Source organism: Doryrhamphus excisus, chromosome 19 (assembly GCF_030265055.1).
Source record: "Doryrhamphus excisus isolate RoL2022-K1 chromosome 19, RoL_Dexc_1.0, whole genome shotgun sequence".
Taxonomy (NCBI): domain Eukaryota; kingdom Metazoa; phylum Chordata; class Actinopteri; order Syngnathiformes; family Syngnathidae; genus Doryrhamphus; species Doryrhamphus excisus.
This window is the reverse complement of record NC_080484.1, coordinates 11878996-11903794: the sequence shown is the minus strand read 5'-3', so window position 1 is coordinate 11903794 and position 24799 is coordinate 11878996. Positions and strand designations below refer to the sequence as shown.

Here is a 24799-nt window from a genome sequence, read left to right as displayed (position 1 = left end):
ATATCTAAAAGCTGAGATACCATTTTATAAGGAAATCTATTTCTATAAAATATCCAAGTGGCCCTTGCCTGCTTTCATTTTTTCATTTTTCACTATGTGGCCCTTGGTGGAAAAGATTTAGACACTCCTGCTGTGAAGTATATGCAAATATCATATCCCCAAAGGTATAGTGCAGTAAGAATGATGGCGATAATGAGAAGGCTGTGCTAACTCTAGTAGACAGTGGAAGCTTAAATTGTGCTGGTGGCTCTAACAGGTTAACTAGAGAGGTCAAACTGTGAGCAACATACGTGACGGTGAGTTCATTAAAGGCTCTTTCACTCCTAGAGTTCGTGTTCTCTGGTCGGAATCGGGCGCAAGCAAAATATGCACAGACATATAATCAGACTCCATCAGAGAGGCCTGCCCTCGCTATAACCCGAAGGGATACTATGGCACAGGAAACATATGCGTGAGCTCGCTTGCTGCTTCTGCTGCCGCTGCTGAACAGAACAAGCGTGTTGTGACAGAGCAAACAGCTCAGCCTGTCAGCTCGCATGGAGAAAAGAGCGTAACAGAGAAAGACACTAAGAGTCTGGACATCATGGGAGTCCATGGGGTTATGTGGAGGTCAGGCAGGGGAACAGTGGGATGGTTAGAAAAAAAAAAAAGAAGATGCACAGGCAAGGTGGTGAGCTACATCCACGTTATGATACAACTCCACTGGGGAGCATTTCACTCATCAATAACACACTTCCACGGAAACAGGAGTTCAGAATAGACAGAGGAGGATTCCCATATGTCGATTTCTGCTTTTTATTTGCCTGAAAATATAATATAGCATAGCATAGCATAGAGTCAAAATATTATTATATTTTATTATTATATATTATTATTATTATATTATTATAAAATATAATTTCATAATAAAAAACTGCAAAAATGGAAAATATCTTCATAATCTAAGAAGAAAAAGTCATACTTTTTCAACAATAACATGGTCATTTTAACAGAATAACCTCTGTTATTATGAGGAAAAATAATATCCTTTTCATAGCATAGAGTCAAAATATTATTATTATATTATATTATTATTATATTATTATAAAATATAATTTCATAAGAAAAAAACTGCAGAAATGAAAACTATCTTCATAATCTAAGAGGAAAAACTAATTTTTCAACAATAACATGGTCATTTTAACAGAATAACCTCTGTTATTATGAGGAAAAATAATATCATTTTCATAGCATAGAGTCAAAATATTATTATTATATTATATTATTATATATTATTATTATTATATTATTATAAAATATAATTTCATAAGAAAAAACTGCAGAAATGAAAACTATCTTCATAATCTAAGAGGAAAAACTCATAATTTTTCAACAATAACATGGTCATTTTAACAGAATAACCTCTGTTATTATGAGGAAAATAATATCCTTTTCATAGCATACAGTCAAAATATTATTATTATACGTCAAATTTTGTGTAAAAATTAAGTCCAGAAAATATAAATAAAGTCATGATATTACAAAAAGAAAATTATTTAAGTAGATTATTTCTTGAAATATAAGTTTAAAAAAAATACAAAAAAAGTGCAAAGACCGGATTTGATAGGAATAATAAGAGTGCATTGCTGGGCTGCCACCACCAGAGGCGCTGTTGTTCAATATTAACTAGTTTGCTGTGTAAAGGACAACAGCAGGTCATCTAAATGAGAACGTTGAGCTCCATCACTCATTCGGGTAGAATTATTCTGCTCAGTACATGCATGGAAACAGGAGTTCAGAACAGAAAGATATTCCCAAAAATGAGAAGGTTTTACCCCTTTTTGGGATGCTGGTAGCAAAATGGAGTGCACCATTCGGCCACAACCGGCTTAGTCGCTGTTGACAACAAACATGGCGCCAGCTACTGTAACTGGGGCAGCGAGTTAAGCTCCTTCCTTGTAGACCTCCAGTGTGAGAAGGGAGTGAACAAATCAATAAAAAAGGTAACGTGGGAACATTTCCCTGCTTCCAAGAATCCATGTGAGGAAGATGCTGACAAGCCTAAAGTTGTCCCCACTGGACGATGGAGCTTGGCTCAGCCACAGTGCTTACATGAACACGCACGTCTTCCTCTTTTCTGTGCCTTGTAAAGATGTAAAAAAACAGCTAAAAGGAATGGTACGCGCCTATTGCGTGCATGATAGTTGTCATGTCCGCCTCAGGGTGGGAAGACGCCGGGAGCTCTGATGTGTGCTAGCGTAGACACCAACAGGAGCGCTGTGTGTTTTGTATGAATGCATCATTTGTCTTCCAGACGCTACTGAGGAACCTTGGTGCTCCTCCGCCTGGCATGTCCCCACAGGAAATTGTAATCGTGGTGGTCATCTGTACCAGGGTCAAATTGTCTCCATCATACAACCTTTCATGATCTGTGCTAAGTAGGTTCCAGTATTGTTTGAAATGGGATGTGAGAATCACTATCTGAATGTTCTGAACTCCTGTTTCCATGCCAATATTGTATTGACCAGCATATGGGTCAAAGGGCGTTATTTTCCTCATAAAATTTTGATGTTTCACTTGCAAAATTACAAGTATTTCTCATTTTTCAGAGTATTATAACTTTAAAAAAATTATGTCTCTTTAATATTTAAACTTCATCTACAAACATGGCGTTATTTTCCTCATAAATTACAACATTATTCTTGCAAAAATTACTAGTATTTTCCTCTTAATATTTTTACTTTATTCTTGTAAAATCAGAGATGTTATGTTATCTTCTCATTATTTCAACTTTCAGTTTTTTTCTTTGTACTTTGTTGTTTTGTAAAATTACGACTTTTTTCTCTTAATATTGAATTTTATTTCCACTGTTTTAACTTTTCTTGTGACATTATATTTTTAGAATGTTTCACGGGCCAATGAAAATGCAACCACGTGCTGCATTTTGGACACACCTGCCTGCTTTAGGGCGTCAACGAATACTCGATTAATCGAAACAACAGGTTTTAGATTAATCGTTTAAGACAGTAATTGTTAGTTGTTGCAGCCAATGTCACTGTCCCACTCCATGAAGGCAAAAAAGCCAAAGAAAAAGACTTGCTAACAGGGTTCAAACACCATCATTAAAGTGTTGATCCAATTCTGAATAGTGGACGGTCTTATGAGGTTCTTCTTACTTTATATTGTGGTGTCATGTGACAAGGTGGGCCACGATGGCGGCAGAGCGAAAGACGAGAAGCCTTTGGGATGACTTTAAAAGAGCTCCAGACGCAGGAAGTAAGAGCGAAACAGAGCCCTACATGTTGTGGGGTAACATGGCGGCTAACAAGTCGCTTTCAGGTCTAATGTAACGCCGCAGAGTCCATGTGCCACCGCTCTGACAACACCACACAATGTTGTACTTTAACGACGGCCCGAGAGCGCTCAGACGTTCGCCGGGGGTTGCTAAGTGGTGGTAACCGGACTCGGACATGTTGCAGTCTAGGAAATGTGATGAATTGGAAGTGGGAAGAGGAGGACTGTAATGTACAGGCGCGGTGCCAAAGCGTCCATTTCATTGACAGGATGTCCACGAGCAGCCGCTACTTGACCCGCACAACAATAAAACACATAGAGAGGAAATAATTATACGAATAAATACACAAGTGACATGCTTTCTAGAGAAACATGATTTGATGTGTGTGAAACTGAAACTTCACAGGCCACTACAGGCAAGTGGGGCAGTGCCCCATCCAGCAGTGAAAAAAGCCTGTCCTAATGTCTTCTATCATTCTCTTTAGTACACTGTGGACAAATACTTGCCTCATGATCTTTAAAGAACAATTTATTGTGCTTATTTCCTGATTGCCCGCTCCCCTTCTCTGTGTGTGCCCTATGAATTCTGCCTAGCAACAAGTGACAATAAGAAAAAGACAAGCGGTAAAAATAATTGTAGCCATCCTGTTGGACTATATTGCTTCATCTGTGCTAATTTTGGACTAGATTCCCGAGTGTGGCTTCCTGCCGACTCTCCATGTCCTTCCTTTTGGTAACGATAGATTAAAAACTAGGACAAACGAGGACGATGTCGCTCCTCCTTGACCGAGCAGCTGTTTTTACTCCAGTGTTCTCTCTGGGATGGCGGTCAGGACCCCAACTAATGCTGCACCTTCAAGGAGGAGAGCGGGGGAAATTTTAAATCCCTGTGGCCGCACAAGGCCTTGGATTGTAAGTACTAGCTGTTACGTTTGATGATAACGGTCTATTCCATAGTGAGGCAGCAGGGAAAACTCTACAGCTCTTCCTTGACACCTGCCATGTACTTCACTCATTGTGGCGTCGCCTATCTCGGCTGGAAAAAGTGATAAGGCTGACAGCTCTGCACTGCCGAATCCTACATCCTACATGCGGAATGATCGTTTTAGCAGGACAAAAATGACACGATGTTTTAGTCTTTGGTCAGAGTTGGACAAAAAAAAGATTCATCTTCAGCTGTGCAAAGGCCACTTCATTAATGAAAACAGTGAGATGGATGAGTGAGCTTTTATAGAAGACTGAAAATAATAGGGCTTTTATTCTGAAGATTTCAATTCCACTAAGGCAACAAATAATACTAATTTGAATCTGTACCAGATACACACCTAACGCATATGCCTAAATATTTACCATTTATATAATTTATGCTTTATTTACATGGAAATTATGGATTTGAGAAATACATTTACAATTGTTAATAAAAACATGATCACGTCCCTCGTTTATAGAGGTTAAATGGACCCGACCGCATTAAATGAATTTCCGCGATATACGCTTTAATGTTAATGAATGCTCCTCTGTGAATCACCACCTTATCGTGGTGGAGGGGTTTGGGTGCCCGAGTGATCCGAGGAGCTATGTTGTCTGGGGCTATATGCCCCTGGTAGGGTCTCCCAAGGCAAACAGGTCCGAGGTGACGGAACCGTACCTCGCCCGGATGTGAGATACCGGGGCCTCACCCTGGAGGGGCTCGCAGGCGAGCACCTGGTGGTCGGGCCTTCACCCGTGGGGCCCGGGCCCAGCCCGAAGAAATGGGATCTCCCCATCGTAGACCCACCACCTACGGGGGCAAGCATAAGGGTCTGATGCATTGTGTGTTGGGTGGCGGTCAAGGGCGGGTGCCTGGGCGACCTGGTTTTCGGACAAATCTGATTCTTGGGACATGGCCCGGACGCCTCCCTGGTGAGGTGTTCCGGGCATGCCCAGCTGGGAAAAGGCAGACCTAGGACACACTGAAAGGATTATGTCTCACAGCTGGCCTGGGAACACCTTGGTGTCCTCCCGGTGGAGTTGGAGGAGGTGGCCGGGGACCAGGAAGTCTGGGCTTCCCTACTCAGACTGCTACCCCGGCGACCCAGATCCGGATAAGCGGAAGAAAATGGATGTTAATGAATGGACTATTTTCATAGTTAGAACATAGAAAAACTGTTTACGTATTATAATTTTATATTTATATTTTTATCTAAGAAACCAAAACTTACCACTTCCACACGGAATGCGAGGAGAACTTTCGGACATGCCATGGATGACTTCATGCAGAGTTAAGGTAATGCAGTGCTTGTCAATTATTTTCTGTCATGCCCCCCCCAAAGAGACAGAAATGTATTCGCACCACCCACGATTTGAAATACTATAGAAACTGATAATATTTATCATTTATCATTATCATTTATTTAGCATTTATCTTTACTATACAAACTGAAACTTAAAAATGAAACCAGAAAAATGCAACAAAATGGAGAGCATACAAAGCATATTCAAGATTTGACTACTATAAATTTGTACATGTTGGTAGGTATCACTGAGCCGTGATATTTGAGCATATAAAAACAACCAAATAAAAAAGAAAAAGCACTGACAACAATCCAATTATTGCTTTTAAACAGGCTTCGGCATGAGTCAGCATATTGCTGAGTCATCATTGGCCATCTGCTATGATGTACCCACGCAGAAACACGGACCACCATTGGTCAACTGCTCGATAAACACGGTGAAAACATTTGCATACTCAAGTCAACTTGTTTGTATCGGCGGTATAGGAATGGAAGCTATAGAATATTAAAGAGTCCACTGTTAGCGGCTACATTAACAGAGGGACCAATTCTCTCTCATTGCCATCTGCTCTGCTCTTTTGTGTCTTCCCAACTATATATTTTGGCCACTAGTGTCCCAAACTAAACATCTGGGAAAGGATAATTAGCCAGCATGGGCTGTGAGGTCTCCTCCCCAATTTTGGAGCGGGCTGCATCAAATAGCGTGCATCTCGGTCTGTGACACACTTTCATCAAAGGCTTAGGGAGAGAGAAATTGCCTTAGAAATGTCCAGTTTGTTACAGTCACTTCACTCAAATAAGCCTGCAGCACCGCCAAGCAAAAAGCCATCATACACCAACACAAATGCATTACTGGGAAAGGAAGTAAGCCTAATAGGGAATCAACTTACTGTACTTAAGTACACTTATTTTTTTACTCAAGGAAAAATACACTTCACAGGGCGCATCATTGCTCTCATAAGATTTAATATCATCCACATAATAAGGATCAGTTTTGATTGACGCTATCAGATGCAAGAATATTCATGCATTTTTTTTCATGAAGGGGACCTGATAGGCTTTTTTTCCATTTTTCGGACCTATAAATATGTCAAACAATGTCAAAGTGAGCTCTGAAAGAAGTTTCGAATGGCTATGAACTCTCAATTTCAGTTTTTAAGGTGGGCTCACTCTTTTTAAAGTCAGGGGTCTCCAACCAGTAGCTCATGAGCTATCACAAGCTCCTTCATTCATTTATTATTAACTCCTATACCGGCAAAATTAGAATGTGGTGTTCGGCAGTAGTCCGTACGTCCTCGGGAGGGCTTGGGAATGTGACCAATCACAGCGGCGTGGGTGTGTAGAGTGGAGGCGGGCTGATTTGGAAATCTAAGGAAATACAGCGGGAATAGGTGCAGATTCTGGAAGCTCTAGAAAGCTTTCTGTGTGAGTTATCGTGTGTAGCTGCTCTATAGGAGTCCATATATCAACGCAAAGGACCAAAAATGAGCATAATAGGTCCCCTTTAATGAAAAAAACAATGACGAGTGTATTCAAGCTAGCGCATGGTTGTGTTAGCCTCTATCGCTGGTCATTGACATTCATTACGCTTGTCAGAAGTGTGACATTTTTCCAGCCTAAACATCAATCCCTTCAACAGAAAAAAAAGGCCCAAATAATGATGAATACGAGGAACATGAAGACAAAGCTACGGCTGTCTGACTTAATTACTCGACGCGGCGACAATGCAACAACGTTTTGTGTGGCCTTTTGAGTGACGTACCAGTTTAGTCGTAGCACCACAATGACTGAGAGGATCATGTGACAGTGTAGTAATAATGCAATTAATTATTCAGCGCTCAACTCTCACAGTAGAGTTTTTAATTAGCTCTTTGCGCAACATCTGCCCTTCAAAGTTGCAATTACAGAATCTGGCACCTCATTTTGCAAGTGTCAGAAATGCTGTCGAAAATTTAACGCTACAGCGGCGACAAGGGATATCGTCACTCATTTTACGCACGTTTTTTCATGACTACTTTATATTCACAATACACTGTGGTCAATTCTGACCCGGCCCCAGATTCCTATCATACCCATCTATGCGGCTGTGTGTATCCAAGGATGGTGATACATTATTGCACTGCTGCAAACCCTGACCTAGATTCCTCCCGGAGTCCGGTGCTGACGAGTCAAAGCGGCAGCGCGGCAGCTCCGCCGTTGGAATCACTATCAGCTTCCAGACACGCACGGAAATGAAGAAGCAAGGCTATATGTTGGCCTTTAGCCTCCGGCAAATATGGGCTGGCAATTACAGTGTAGGTCACTGTTGTGGCCGCTAAAGTCCAGCACAATCCATACTCGACCCGGGATTCCGGTCCAGTTCTAATTTGTTCGTGGTTAGTTTGAAACTATTTTTCTCATGGGGCCATGTGGTAATTATGGTTGGCCTCAGGGGGCCATCTGTAAGTAGGAAACCATATTCATGTATAATCGCCTCATGATATTATGACCTATTTGATTATCATCCTTTTCATTTACTACTGTTTTACCAACAACAGTATCCAACTATTGTAATACAGTAGAATTCTAATAAAAGTATAATTAATTGTATGAATTCAACACAATTATTTGAAAATGGATTTTAAAACAGAAAATAAAAAATCTTTAAAACTTGTTAAAATTGACAACAATACATTTTAAGAGGTATCTTTTGATTTTCTTTTTCAAAAAATATTTCTTTTTGTTATTTTGCACTGAAAATAAATATACTCAAATAAATATAATAAAGAGTAAATGTATAAAAATATTTTTACAATATTAAAAAACAAAAAAATTAACTATATTAAAATAATTTAAATAAATCAAATAAATAATTACTTTGTAAAATTAAAATAATAAAACATTATGTGTCTTTTTCATTATTTTAGGGGCCAAGTAAAATGATATGGCAGGCCAAATTTCTGTCAAGTTTTTAATAATAATAATATTTTTTATATAATAATAATTTAATAATAATAATGATAATAATGTGGAAGTGGCATGTTTTGGCTTCATACTTTGTCCTTTTTCAACACTCCATATTTGGAATAAATATATGTGAGGTTAACTATCTCGGTAGCATGTGGCAGGCTGCACGTTACAGAATAAAGAATAATAGGAGTGTGGGAGGTGACTATAGGGGTGCTAGTTCATGTCTCGAGGGCTCTAATAAAGTTAAAATCGTATGTAGAAGGTCATGAACAGGTTTTCTTCACTCTAACTACAAAAATATTCCATTTATAAATAAGGAATCCTACATTGTTGCTGGAAAGACGCAGCCTCTTTACAGGCTGTGTGAAAAGGGCTTTCGAGGTTAACGAAGACGAGTGGCACATTTGCAAAGGTGACCGAGTGGCGTGGACGGTGTCGAAGGCAGCCATGTGCATCCTGTTGTGTCTACCGTCGCCTGTTTCCATCAACCTGTCTGACCCTCTGGCCGTGACGCTCGCAGCCTTGTCGCCGCATGACCTCGCGGCGGTCTGACTACTTTAGCTCTGCTCTACGCTCTCCTCTCATCACCTTTTCTCACGCACACGCCGGCTGCGTTTCCTGGCTTGTATTCCTTCTTTTGCTCCCTTTCCCACCGCTGCGCCACGGCGGGCAGCAGACAATGACAGTTGTATTATCAGTCGATAGTGAGGTCACTTTCGCTGGGCCCCACTGAGACCCGCCAGCGCCGTCTGAGCCACAGGGAGAAAAAGGATGGAGAATGGAGGATCGCGTACAGACGGATGAATGCTGGGAAAAGACAGATTGGGTTTTGGCGTTTGGCGCTGAGCAAGCTCGCCTACGTGTGTTTACGTTACGAAACGTGGGCGTAATGCACTATTGCCATCTTCTGGCTCCTGCCATCTTGTGATTGACATTTAATCGCCATGGCAACGAGTGGGCTGCTGCTCCTCTGAGAGGTTCTTAGTCGTCCGATGAAGGAAAAGAGAATGACTTCCTTTTGTGGCAGCCACAAATATAAAGTTGCCCCTGTGGATGTGAAAGCATAAACGCCAATCACTGTTGTTTTCTGTTGTTGTTTTGGCTGTGACGTATAATAAAAAAAGACATTTTGCTCTAATCTGACACCAGTTGTTGGCCGTATGGATGACACACGATGACGTGCGAAGTGCGTAAGTTTGTCTTGCAATGTGACAAAAAACCTAACCAATTATACTGTGTGTGTTTGACATGACAAAGACTCTTAGCGGGCGGTCTACGGCTCGAAAATCAGCACGTCACATCATCACAAGCCCAAATGACCAGTTGTGGCCCTTGCACCCTTTCCCTTTTCACGTTGTAGCCAAATGAATCAAACAAGTTTAAAATGTTAACCACAAGTTGGATTGACTTGAAATTTCTCACACAACTCTACAAAAAAAACAACTGTAACCTTAGGGTGTTTTGACGAATCATCACAATATTAGTAAGTGCAATATTTGAACAGTTTTCAGTGTTTACCATCTTCTAAATATGCTTTTTTCTATATTATGAGAGCCCTCAAGATATGAAATAACACCCCTATAGTCATCTTTAGATAGGAGTATAAGATATATTCACAAAAAATAAGACATATTAGACATAAAAAAGATAATAGACTCACTCTTTTTTCTGCGCAGTGTATTTCCTTGCATCTTAAAATAGCTTTACATTGGTATTACCTAATGAAATAGACAGAATAAGATTAAGTAAACCGTTTAAGATGTCAATAAAAACATGAAATGTGTTCCCTTGGGAACCTTAGTGATGAGTGGACACAGACATCTAATGTAATGATATACCTATATATAATATAATACTGTGAGCTTGGTACCCGGGTTGCGCAAGTACTAGAAACAGTACCTCGATTGCCAGTGCAAAGGAAAAGTGGCAGTATAAAGTATACAGTATAAATCAGTGGCCTGTGTTTGTACTAGACATATTGCCAGTGTCCCATGTTGTTACCATAGCACCCTTTTGTCAGCACCAACTCTCCCGCTGAGGTTGGGGGGTGGGGGGGTTATTGAGCCTTCTGTTGATGGTGTCACCGCAAGACGGCACCCAGCAGGCAACCACTCTCCTGCCACTCCAGAAGTTTTGTCTTACTGTGTGTGAAAAGCCGTACAGTATATGCTTCCTCGCCGTGTTCGTTATTTGAAATAAAGCTGTTCTGAGCAAGCGAGACATGCCTCGATGTTTGTACTTGTCCAGTACCAGCTTCCCAAGGTGAGCGGCCAAGCCTTTGCTAATGACTTATTGACCACACGCTACTGAGCATGCTCCATGCAGGAGACTTCAGAGGTGGCGGAGGCCCAGCTAGGATGTGTTCTTCAAAAAGGACGCGGCTGTTTTAAGTCAACTCGGCAGCAGGCAGAAAATGTTTTTTATTGACTCTCGGGTCTCTGTTAACTCAATGAAAAAGGAAAGCATGTAACATGGCAATAATTGTTCGCAATTGTTAGTCAACACCAGGGTTCAATTCCACCCTCGGGCATCTCTGTGTGGAGTTTGCATGTTCTCCTCGTGCATGCGTGGGTTTTCTCCGGGTACTCCGGTTTCCTCCCACATTCCAAAAACATGCTAGGTTAATTAGCGACTCCAAATTGTCCATAGGTATGAATGTGAGTGTGAATGGTTGTTTGTCTATATGTGCTCTGTGATTGGCTGGCGACCAGTCCAGGGTGTACCCCGCCTCTCGCCCGAAGACAGCTGGGATAGGCTCCAGCTCCCCCGCGACCCTCGTGAGGAAAAAGCAGTAGAAAATGAATGAATGAATGAATGTTAGTCAACAGATCTGCTCCTTGCCTCATATCAACTCTCGTTTCCACTTCCTATTTGCGTCTGGGCTGCTACCACTCGAAGAACCAAGGAACTTGAGAACCTAGACTCACTAAACTCACTCACTAGTGTCGGCATAAGGGGCCCGACAAGTCAATCAGGAGTTTAGTGAATTGGGTAGGTGGATTTGGCCGCATCGAGTGCTGAATCGTATGCCACCGCCATATTGCATGTGGCAAAAGAGCATGAGCTCGAGTACTCTATCCGCTTTCGTAAGAGCCAGTAAAAGGAATCGGGTTTCCCATCACTAGTGCGCGGGTGTTTGTGCGGTTTAGCATGTGTCACAACAATTCCTCCGAGACGTGGAAGTGTCAGCACCGGAGCGGAAGGTACACACGCTCTCCACGACACATCCAAGCATCAACTGATCCCAGAGCAGATATTATGTCTGCTGTCAGCTACCTGTAAGTGCATGACAAGGGTGCATTTTGCTCATCCTCAAAAGGCAGACATCTGTGCACAGCGTAGGGGGGTGAGGTGAAAGGTGAAAAACAGAAACTAGCAGAGCTAATAATTTAATGTGTTTGCACGGAAAACACCCATCAAAGTCAGCCTCGGAGATGTTATTAATTAAATAAAGAGACGCTGCTGCTAGAATGTCTAGAATGTGCATTCCCATAGGATGGAATTAGTATTGGATAAGTTAATCTTGTCTCAAAAGGCTGCGTGATTAAACATCCTGCTAATCGTGGCGCATTGCACATAAAACGCCGCAAATCCGCTGACTGGAAAATATGGAGATGCTGTCAATATTTTGGTGAGGAAACATGTCATTTCACACTCTGCTTCTGCCATGGAAATATTGTGCCCTTGAAATATGTCCTTGCCAAGCACCGCCACCCCACCATACTGTAAATACACAACACAGTGTACAGTGCATACGTTCCTTCATGACACCAGCATTAGTCGCATCTTTTTCTACTAAATTCATCCGCAGCGGAAGGAATGGCAGTATTCCGTTTTGCTCCGTTGTATCCCTTGAAGGGACGCCGGACTAATCCACTCAGACACAGTGGCTGAAAATATCTCACTGGTGCTTTTTTTTTTTAAAGCTACTATGGAGGAAGCATGCAGTAGAAGAACACCGGTCTTCCATGTTTAAGGGCCGTTTAAGTACAGTATGTCACTCTCCCTTCAGAAAGGATTTATTACAGCATACCTTCTGAAAGTAAACTAGGGTTCACTTTAGAGTAGTTGGTATATATCTTGTATACCAATACAGGTCAACACATGAAGTAGCTGGCAACACAAGTGAGTCCACCTCATCGTGAACTTGTCCAAATTGTGTCCTCGGTGTGGCTATTTGTTATGAGCACCATTATGTTTATACATGAGTAGTTTTACTTCTTTCCGAATTACTTTTGCCCCACCCTCGGCCATCTCTGTGTGGAGTTTGCATGTTCTCCCCATGCATGCGTGGGCTTTCTCCGGGTACTCCGGTTTCCTCCCACATTCCAAAAACATGCTAGGTTAATTGGCGACTCTAAATTGTCCATAGGTATGAATGTGAGTGTGAATGGTTGTTTGTCTATATGTGCCCTGTGATTGGCTGGCGTACCCCGCCTCTCGCCCGCGACCCTCGTGAGGAAAAGCGTTAGAAATTGAATGAAATGAACTAATGACTTTTTCCAAAAACATGGTATACATGGAAAGGAATATTCCAATCTCTTGTCTACATGCGCCGCTATAATCAAACAGAATAGTCAATGGGGCATGCGCAGTAAAACGTAAACATCAACATCACGTGATACCGGCTTCCCCTTGTTGGAATAACTCCATATTACGAGTTTTTCGTTCATCCAGTCTTGAAATTTTTTTTGGACGAAAAACAAACTTTCCACAGCAGTCCAGTGCCGATTGCTCGCCTCCATTTTTTAAACTGAAGAACGTATCGAGCTGCGTGTTACGTCATATCTGAGCATGTGCTGAAAGAACGCACCCGGGATAAATGTAAACAGTAAAAAACTAAAATTCAATCTTGCTGATATTTTATAATTAAACTCGGGACATATTTTATATAGAAATATATTTTCTTTTTAAAGAAAAACTGGACTTGTGAATGGCGTATAGAAGACTTTAGATTCAGTTCCACAGATGCTTGCTGCTTGCCAACCGCCAATAAACAACAGAAGAAGAAAAACACAATGAAGAAGAACGCACCCTGACAACTTTCCGTTTGAGCGGGTACAACATACCTCAATCGGATTGTGGAAATTAATATTCCACCCCTGTGAATCCGATTATATGTTCATTCGGATTGGCACTTTTCTTTCGGAATGAGGTGTATACAAAGGTTCAATTCTTTCTGTTTGAGCAAATAAACCGAATGCAATTGGAATATTTGGGTCCATGTATGTATATGTCCATGTGGCCATTGTTATGGAGTACTGCCTTCATCCTGTTGGGAATGGGAATTTCCCCACAAGCCACTCCAACATCGTCACCGTGGAGGTGTGTTCAGGCCCCTTATCATGTTGGAAAACTGTCATGAGGCGAAATTTGTGCCTCACCCCAACCTAGGGTGTACCCCGCCTCCTCTCACTCAAGCTGGGATAGGCTCCAGCATTCCCTCGCCACCCTAGTGAGCATAAGCGGCATGGAAAATGTATGGATGAAAATGAAGAATGTGCTACAAGCCAAAAAAAAATCAAAATCGTAATCTGGTCCAGCCGTGCAATGCCCGTCTGAAATTGTGGAGGGGGCGACGAGTCCCAACACAGAAAGAGGTCCTCACAGAGACAGATAAACAAGTATCCACGTGATCTGCATTTCATTTCCTATCTGGGCTGTGTGGCGGATGCTGCTGCAGCATCAGCAGCATCGGCCAGAGAAGATCACCGTGACTTGAGTCTAATCGCGGCGGACTCGCCGAGCGTGGCTTTGATAAACAGACACTCTCTGCTTATAAATAATTGAACAGCCCCCCCACGCGCCTCCCCAATGTTTAGTTCTCACACTTTCAGTGTCACGCTGGCAGGGTCTTCGCCGCTAGCGCCTCTCATTTGTGTATTAGCGCGGCGATACCCCCTCTCAGCGAGAATTAAAAACGTGAGAATTGGCCGCATGGTGGAGTTAAAAGAGCAGTTTTATTTGGGCCGAGATGTCCCACGCTCCACTGCAGGGCCTTTCATTGAAGTAGGGCCATTGTATTCATATTTAGGCCAGTGTCTTTCAATCTATCAACATTTTCACTGTGTTGGGAAGCTAGTAACTGAACTGGATCAGATATCACTCCTTAGCCCTGTCCGTGGGGGGTGGGGGGGGTGGGGGGGGTCAGGGCTGAGCTATGGCTGAGACGAACATGCCATGGCTGAAATCCAATAAAAAAAAGGTTCTCCTCTCATTCCATGTGGAAGTGGTAAATTTTGGGCTTCTTTGTCGTTCTTCCCCACTCTATTTGAAACGCTTTTAAAATAAGCAAATTGGAGAGGCTAACTAGTTAGCTAGGTAGCTTGCGATGTTATGTTCCTGCAGTGATCTCTTAGCCTGTGCAGTGTGATGTAAATAAAGAATAATCGGAGTGTAAAATTGACTATAGGGGTGTTATTTCATGTCTATAGGGCTCTCATGAATTCAGAAAGTCGTGAACAGGTTTTATATGCTCCAACTATGCAAATATTCTTCTTATATCATTACTGAATCCTACTCTTCGGAAATTAACTTATGGCAATGTAGCTAGGGACGTGTTTATTAAGTTTACTGTATGTACTAAATATCGATATTTGCTAGGGGGCAGACATGTTTTTCCAACCAATCAGACCCAAACATTGCACACATTTGACAGCGACTCGGCTAAACAGGAAAGCGCTTTGACCGGTGTGAGAAATTTCAAGTCAGTCCAACATATGGCCAACCCAACAAGGATGCATCACACTTTTTTCTACATGACCGTAGCAGAAATAAGACAAAACCACACTTGTCTTGCCAAGACAAAAAGCAGACACCTAACAAAGTGAGGCCATGATTCTTCTGTACATGTGCACTGCCAGCACTCTTATGGCAGCCTGTCGCGTTTATCAAAATCTTATCAAAGACCCGTCAAATTTTACGTCTAACCTCGCCTCTTTTGGACATGTGATTGTATTGACTGGGGCATATTGTGAGTCATCTTTTAAACAAAGTGTCAACACAAAGAAAAAAAAATGCACAGCCGGCCGGGCTGCTTAGCCACGAGGTTGATTCATGAATGGGAGCAGATGTGAGACATTTCTGTGAGTACGAGATGAGCAGGCCAGCACCAGATGCTCTAGTTTCCTTGACACAAATGGAGGTCAAGTGCAGCTTCATGAGAGAGGAGAGAGGATGGAGGGTAAGCAGCTGCCAGCATGGAGGATGTACAGTAGTAGAGATAAAAAAAACATTAATAGGTGTAAGTGATAGTCATGTGGTGTATGTTAACATTGTCGGGGAGCTTAATGGATGGAAAGACAGCACCAGGAGAACACATGATCATCTCAAGATAGTACACCAGGGAGCGGAAGCATCCTCTAATTCAGGGGTGGGCAAATATTTGGACTCGAGGGCCGCATTGAGTTAACAAAATTGTCTGGGGGGCCAGAACATATATTTAACACACACACACTATTTTATGCTTATCATTTTCCTTGAATTATTTGTCTAATTTTATCTGTAAAAGTGTCATCCTATATCATTTGTATGTTCTCATGTCCCTTTTTCAGGAGCACTTTAAACATCACACCACATCAAACTATGTCATTTAATTTTACAGTTTTGTTGTTTATTTTTTACTAAATCAGACATCCGACTTGCAAGTCATGTTGCCAGTTTGTATGTTAAAAGTTGAAGTTACTTAGAAAGCAACTGGCGGGCCGGATTCAAACGCTTGGTGGGCCGCATGTGGCCCCCGGGCCGTAGTTTGCCCACCCCTGCTCTAATTCAAGGGATGGGACAGCATAAACGTATAATAGGAAAACAACTATTAGTGAAAAATAGCCTTTGAGCGCTCTCGGCGGGCCCAGTAATGATCTTCTCATGTGGCGTTTTTGTAGAAAAAAATAATAATAATACAGCACCGACTACTTAGTAGATGGCTCAACCCACAGTGATTCATGCACTGGCCTAATTTATAGTCAGAGTGTATTTATGGGTATTTTCTGGCAGGAAGTGACACACCAAAGTGTCAAAAGACGGTAAGGAGTTTGTGGTACTTACATTTTCAAGTTATTGCATCTTTTGTCACTTCCTACACCCGTTCACTGAATAAAAGTGAACTTTTATCTGGGTATGAATCACTTCGGGCCCCAAGGAAGACTACAGTGTTCTTTGTGTACTACAATGTGTCAATCAGTGGTTCCCACCTGGTTTGGCTACACGACCCACCACCGTCACCACTCTGTGATTTTGCAGGAATTGCAGGATTTTTTTAAACTCAAACTCCTCAGCTATCTTTGATTTCAGTGGTCACTTCAAAAAACGTCATGCTCTGAGGCCACTCGTAATTGTGAGTGTTAAGCGTTAATTGTTTTTCATCTATATAGTCACATACCCCCCAATGGCAACTGGTCTTCCCCTGGTGGTATGCGTACCCCACTTTGGGAACCTAGGTTCTATTTAAAGGTTGTCTGCCTTTATGCCCCACTCTTCTTCAGCAGACATCTGCAGCTGTGTGTCGCATGGACCCACTCAAGGTCTTTCCCTTCCTGTTACCCATACACGGTGCCTTCACAGACATCACCTTGCAACTTTGCAACCCACTGAAAGTGGTTTCATGACCCACTTTGGGGCCTCGACCCACTCAACCCAACCAATCATTATTCGAAATTACACAAATTACAAAAATCTTTGCACCTAAAATAACATTTAAGCTATCTAGCAGTGATTGCTTCATTTCTTTTTCCTGGTCATGTTTGGTTGGCTGTTTGTTGCCAGGCAGATTTCATCCAGCTTCATTCCTAACCGTCCTGTAAGCCAATAAAAAATAGCCAGTCATGCCCACTGAGCTGCTTAAAGGATTCTGAGAAAAGTTTATGTGTGTAAAGAAGTTTTGTAACTGAGTCTCAACTCTGTGTTAAATATAAAATACACATTGGCGTACTACCTACGACGGAATCAGCGGAAAAACATCACGGCTCACATTCCATATTTAGATTTTGCCATCAGAGAGGGAATAAAACAACCAACAGCTTTGGTGGATGATGGCGAATGCAAGTGATGCAGTCGCTGCAGCTGCCAAACAGCCCCTCACGACACACACACACACACACACACACACACACAGAACAAACAGCAGACTACAAAAGTCAATAAATCCTCATCACCATCCAAGTTCCTGCTGCGTGTACGGGACTAATGTAGCTGGAACAAAGAGCAGTGTAAACATGTTAACATGCACACAAGCAATTTGGGGGGGGGGATATGCACGTGTCAAAACGTACAGAATTAATTATAACAAAAAGGAGTCACACTCGGCATACCATACTTGTAGCCTGTGTGCGTGCCACACAGAAGCCTTGCACAATGTCATAGACTTGGTAACTAACTGGTCATAAGTCATTGTCCATTTGTATCATTGATTATCACATACTACAGTATTAATTGGCCCTGTACCCTAGAAACCGCCCATGAATGATACGGGAAAAGGCCGAAATGATACTGTGTCAAAGCCCAGGGCAGTGATACTGATAAAATATAGACTTTAACCATGTCCAGTATCAGCCCCCGTAGCTGTCCACTCAGAGCGCGCTGCTCTGGTATCGTGCCCGTGAAACAACCAATCAGAGAACAGCACACAAGTGCCTAATGCTTCTCCAGTCACCAAAAAACCCAAACTTGATTAATGGAACTTTAATTGTCAGACATTGATAAGATAAGACTGTTGATAAAATATTATTGTTGAAATATTTTTTGCAATTGTTGTGTTTACACTGTTTAGATATAATACATGTAATAAACTGAACATTTTCTGGAAACAAAATGGTATTTTGATTAAATAGTACGTGATAATAAGCTCATGATTAAATAGTATGTGATAATAAGATCATCACATGGTTTGACAAACCATGTGATAACCTATAAATACATCTGTATTGGATGTATGCTAGCATGTCTTCCGCAGTATTTTGACCACAACCCATAACTAATAAAAAATTGGGCACCCCCAAAGGAGTACCCCAATAAAACAGGAAGTCCAGCAGTATAGCAATGTGAATTAATAAAAGTAGAGTATATTCATGATGCCGGATTTCCATATGGAAAAAGCTAAATGATGCCGTCTGTTTCCACAAGTGTGAATGGCTGACACAGCGTAGCGTAACAAATGAGAGATGAGGAGGGCGCGATAAGAGAAGCATATTTATTTGCCGGCTTCTACAAAGCCAGGAGTCAGCAGGGAGGAGTTCATTGTCCATTTTCTGCACCGTCTCTTTCTGATGTGAACGCCTCAAGAAACAGGACATGGAAATGTGAAATTCTACCAAAGCGTGCGTGCGTGAGTTGTGAGTGTGCATACGAAGAGGTGCATCTCATGGCTACCTCCCCCCTTGAGGTATAAGGTTTGTGAGCGCCTGCACACACACACACATATACACACACACACGGTGTATGCATGTGACGCGCATGCTTATGTCTTCCCAGCAGATGCATCTGTGCTTAATATTCGCTCTGGTCTCTGTCTGCTGGCCGGAGGTTGAGAGGCAGCCAGGGTGCAACATCAAGGCCTTCAGTAGGCTTCCATGACTAAATATGACTCAGCTCAGCATGCACACTATGGACTTTTACAGCAAGAATCAACCTCAGGCTCCTTATTCACACTCCTTCGCGTTCCCGTTATGAACTCCCAAGAGCTCTTTGCATGTGAAAAATCACAGCTGGAACTCTCAGCGGGCACACTATTAGGTACATCAGCATAATTGATAGTGTTTTACCATAACCTTGATGATGGAATTAGACATTTAAAAGTGCTTTGAGTAAACATGCTGCTTTTATGTGTCTGTAGCTTTAATGCTAATGAGCTGTGGTTGACCACGCTCATATATAGGGTAGAGAAGTGCTACTGTACACTTTCTACATACAGTAGTAATACATCATTTAGCAAGGTTAACTTCCACAAATGTGGATTCCTTATTTATATTTGGAATATTTATAAGAGCAAAGAAAAAAGGAGGAAACAAACATTAGCAACGCTATCGTATTTTAACAGTAAATCATGTTAGATTAGCCTATATGGTATGATGAAAAAAAAAAATCAATACTGACAGATAGAGAGTGCTCTGGGCTTTATTTTATGATGTGTAGCAAAGCCTGAGTAGGGCGGATGTTCCCTTCATGATGCTATGAAAATCCCAAACTCTCTTTTCTCAAAAGTGAAGCAAACAAAGGACGGATATGATAGATTTTCCTCACATTTGGTGCCCATAAACACACTCTGGGGACACATAGCACTGTTAGAGCATCATTAAAAAGTCACTTATGCATAATAGGGGACCTTTAACATTGTGCTTAATTCCTTCCTCCACTCTCTTTTACCGTTCTGCATGTCATCGCCACAAGTACAAACGCTTCATGGCAACTACAAGCAGCCCGGTGAGCCTAGGGAGGCTTTTGTCAAATTCCTTTTGCAGTCTGAATGAATATTTACCAGGCGGGGGAGACACTGTAAAGGCAGACGTACAGTGGGCTATTTCCTCGTTCGTCTGGCGGGACCGCTCTTGTTCTGGATTAAAGCATAAGCCTCAGACGCATCAGATTTGTGGCGCTAAACTTCCTCGACGGCAAGCGGATCAGTCGTAGCGTTGGGCAGCGAGAAGGAAAAAGTAGATTGTGAACATCTCAGTCACATGAATGGGTTAACTTTTCCGCCACCTCTTGGAGCCATGGTCATGGCTCCCCAAGTCATGGGGAATTTTCAAGTACTGGATCTTCCTTGGGAATTTCTGTCAATAATCATCATGTCTTTGAGTCAGCAATTCCTTCTCACTGTCCGAGCATCCTTTTTTTCTAGTTAATGCCTCCTTCCTGTTCTTGAAAATATATAGACTTCATCATTTTATAAGGTTACAGCCATTCAAGTCCCCAGTCTGTGATTGCTAAAACTATGAACTGTTTAATGTTTACTCGGTGTGAAATTGCAGCATGCTGTGTTTACAGAGAAAAAGACACTCCACTCACTCACTCAGCCTCTCCTGGTTGAAATTCTCATAATTGCCAATTATTCCGTGTTTTGGGCCAATTGCAACAACCAGAAAGGGAAGAAAAGAACTGCGCCCCCGCCGGTCTAGTCTGCTGGGATTTCCACTCCTGCGCCTGCACGCTTTGGAATCGGCGGGAACGCCTGCACCGTTTTCTGAGTCGCCAGCTAATTTGGGTTTTACACTGATTAAGCTGTCCAGCGTGCCACAGAGGAGACTTGTGTAGTGTGTGTGTGTGCCTAGTGTGCTTTTTTTTGTGTGACAACATAGCAGGACAGGAGAGAAGTCCTTGCTTGCAATGCATGCAGGGAAGGCCGCTAATTGAATGTAGCGCTGCAGATAAAGGTGAGTAATGAGACATGACTCCTGTCAGCACTTGAGCGTGCTTTCCTCTCCTAATGGAGTCCCAACATTTTCACTAAATGATACCGATACCTGACATGGAAGATGGAATCTCTTTATCCTTTAAAAAGGCCCAAAAGGAGCACCGTAATATTCACCTAAACATCCAAAATGGATGTGGATTTACCATCAATTCAAATTTAACATGAAACTTGGCCAAGGGAATTTGTGTATGTTGGATTTTATTCTACTTTTCTTCCAACTGGATGATTCAATATAACTTGGAACTATCATGCAAGTGTGCCTAATGTCATGTCCTGTCATTGTATAATCCCCCCCTCTAATCACATACTTTGGTGTCAGGGTGGTCTCTCGGCCTCATCATCTCCATATCAGCTTGTTAACCTTCTTGTCAACTCTCACTAAGCTGACATGAGCAGCTTTTGACCCCAGACTTTGGGCATCCGGGCGGATCGTGTCCAAGGGTTCAGACAGCGGATCTGACAATGGTCCTATTCACCCCCCGAGGTTCTGTCCTGTCACAACACACACACAACCGCATTATGTACTTGGTGGCTACTTTTCCCCCTCTGCTCTGACTGTGTAAGCCTTGGCGGAAGATTGGTTTGTTTAAAGCTGCCTCACAAGCACACACGTGTATTTTTCCACTAACTCTTTGAGGGTAGAAAAGTGCTGGAGTAAATACAAGTTGATCCAAAATAGCTGCGGCTAATCAATATAATCACCCTCACTTGTGGTTGCTGTCGGCGTTCGATCAGGGAATGTCATGTAAATGCATTAATACATATGCTGTAACATGACAACATTATAATATTAAGAACTGGACAGGACACAAATGGTAGAAATTAACACCAGCAATAGTACAAATAATACATTCACATTCTAACAGCAACAGTTAGCATGTTCACTGATCTGTAGCTGGCAGAGATAGTTGGAATCATGTATCATCTTCCTAATTTTGGAAGAAGTGTCACTTCTTCTTAAAGTTTTACCCACGTTTGGTGCTGAGGAACTCCGCAGAAGATCTCACCTGGTATGGCTGCGGCACCCACCATCACCGCTCAGTGACAAGCTGCAACCCAAATTGCAAATTCTCCAGCAGATATCTGCAGCTGTGTGTCAGATAGACCCACTCGTTGTCTTTCCCCTCCTATGCTCAACTTTGCACGCAGCCCGTGACCACACAACACACACAGGAACGCGGCGTGCATTCACAGACATTAAGTCATTAAGCTTTTTTTTGGCCAGGTATCGAACCCCGATCCACTGCTCTAAAGTACACATTACTCTTAGAAATATATTTTTAAAAGTCACCTTTACATAATAGAGGACCTTTAAATACTGATGTGGTGCATTGACAAGACAACTACTTAAACACTGCATCCTGTAGCATGAGCAGACTACTGCTGCTGAATGTAAACAATAGCTTGATGCATCCAGGCTGCCAGAAAGTCTGCTGCGTCCACTATGACCTGCAGTGATGCTTCACTGCCCCCCGTCCGCTACATCAAAACGATACATAAACACTATTATTATGCATTGGAGAGGCAGCACATCTGCTCTAATTTGTGCGGCCACATTTGGTGGTGGGGAAGAGTGGGGGGGGTTAATATTGCCGAGCAATGCAGAAGAATCAATGACATCATGTCTGTGCATTGGTGGTGGTAGTGGTGGAGGGTGGTGGGGGTTATAGTTGTGAGAGCCGAGTTAGAACAGATGCTCAGTCTGGGGGAGTGTTGCAGCATCTACGAATTTGGAGTATTGAATGCACCTCACACATGTGCACAGACACTCAGCACCTGCGCAATCACGATGGCGCACTGGGACGAAATAGTAGTAATGCATATGAGAGTATATTTGAGTAGTATTTTCATTGCTAAGCTTGCACCGCTGATGCTGCTTTGCACCCCAGTCATGCGCACAGGTTACACCAGGTGACCGCCAAGCCGAGGTGACAAACGACACAAGTCTTACCTCCACACCTGTCCCATCTGAAAGACATGCAGCAGGCTCTGCCAGACCCACACCGAGAGGCGACAGCAGCGGTCCCTGTGCAGACTGGCCGCGGCTCTGCGACTACTCAACCCCTGGACGGAGCCCAGTCCGCCCTCCGTGTAATCCTGCACGAACCACCTGAAGCTGAGGATCTGCACCAGGACCGAGGGCACCAACACAAAGAAGAGGGTCATGCCCGACCACAGGAAGTCCTGGCTGCGGTAGTAGTGCGCGGCGAGCCACACGTCGCTCCCCACGTCCCAGAAAAAGACCAGCAGGGCCAGGACGATCCACAGGCAGTCCAGCCAGAGGCGCTGCTCCTCCTTCGGTGGCCGCGCCGCCTCCCTCCGCCTGGACCGGAGGTAGTGCAGGCAGGCGCTCCGGCAGCCCCAGTAGCACGACGAGGTGTTGCAGCAGTGGCAGATGTGGAAGGAGCTGCCGTTATCGGGGCCCTCCTCCCCGGTGCCCACCACCTCGTCCAGGTTGCGCAGCTGGGCGAAGCCGGTGACGACCCCTCGGCCGTCGGACTTCGCTGCCATCTTCCCCTCGGACGTTGCCCCCTCCCCCGGCGACCACTCGTGACGACACTTCCCGGACACCTGTATTGGACCCCGGACCCCGCAGCCATCTACGAGCGCTGTGCCTGCGCCTCGCCGCTGCTCACCCCGGGCTCGGATGGCGCGCCGCCGCCGCAGAAGCAGCCGCAAGCCCCGCGGACGCAGCGCATCTTCCAGGCGTCCCTCGGTCCTTCGGTCATCTAATCTGCGGAGTTGGAACACTTTTAATCCATCAGACTGCGATCGAACAATTTATTATTTTGTTTTTGCTGCCTCAGCCCTCCCCGCATCCCTCCTCCAGCTGCAAACCACCGCGTCCCTCCACTGGTCCTCACCGACGTAATTCATCCCCTACCTCTGCCCCCTCCCATCCTCGCTCATTCACACACACGCACGCACACACACACACACAGCCCCTTTCAACTTGGTTGCCATCTAGTGTCTCGTTTCATGTGGCCATGCAGCAATTACAGCAAGTCTGCATACCTCCCCCCACCAAAACAAGTCATTAAAAAAGCACACGGTCTCATGGGATACAGTACGTTCCATCTCACTGGGGTTCCATTAACATTTTAATTTTACAGTTTGTGAACACACCTGGATCATTGTTTGACTACGCACGGAAAATAGCACAAAAGTTACCTGGTGGTCCACAATGTAGCATTATGGGCTATTGGTCTTCTTAATGGACAAGTGACTAAGGGTCTGACCAGGGCTTGGATTGAATGTGCCCCCTCTGCTTGAACCGGAGAGTACCATTACGCCAGGAGGAATTCCGTGATTTTATTCTCTAACTGGTGACAGAGCGTCCGAGTGACTTGATTTTCCATGCATGAGTCACAACAGTGATGTGCAGTCTTTGCACATTTGCCGAGAATGCGTCCACTTTGTGCAAAATGTCTGCAGAGGCATTTTCCCAGGGCTAAGCCGGAAGAGTTAGTTACTGTGGTTATACCAAGGCATATAAGGCAAATAAGAACTAAAAGAGCCGTAGATCGGTCCACTATTACCGGAAAAAACAGCAGTACTCCCCATGGACAGTCCACCGTTGGGTCTGACATTTGATTCACTCCTACCGCAAACATCTTGGAAGCAGTGTCACTCAAATCTACAGGGTTCTTGTTCAATGGCGGAAGGTTTGACCATCACTTGAAAACGTCAAAGCCATGTGATTAGCAGTGTGATCTTCAACCCCAGCTAGCTGAAACATGCAAGTACCAAAAAGACCAAGTGGAGCCCAAACAAGGACAAATAGTACACATTTTATTTTGGTCCTAAATGCATTCACTCGTCACGTCCCTTCTGCTCATCTTGTCTGCGTGTTTTCTTTAAATACACGGCTTAAATACCACAAGAACCTTCCAGAACA

The 24799-nt window shown here is 43.3% G+C and overlaps 1 protein-coding gene across 1 annotated transcript in view; it reads right to left on the bottom strand.

Moving 5' to 3' along the window:
- xkr6b (XK, Kell blood group complex subunit-related family, member 6b) overlaps positions 1–24799 on the bottom strand; it is a 45218-nt gene that overhangs the window by 19135 nt on the left and 1284 nt on the right. Inside the window, exon 2 of the mRNA XM_058056726.1 lies at positions 22853–23635. Within this exon, the coding sequence (XP_057912709.1) occupies positions 22853–23412 (560 nt within the window). The 5' untranslated portion in view covers positions 23413–23635. The remainder of the gene's footprint in view (positions 1–22852; positions 23636–24799) is intronic.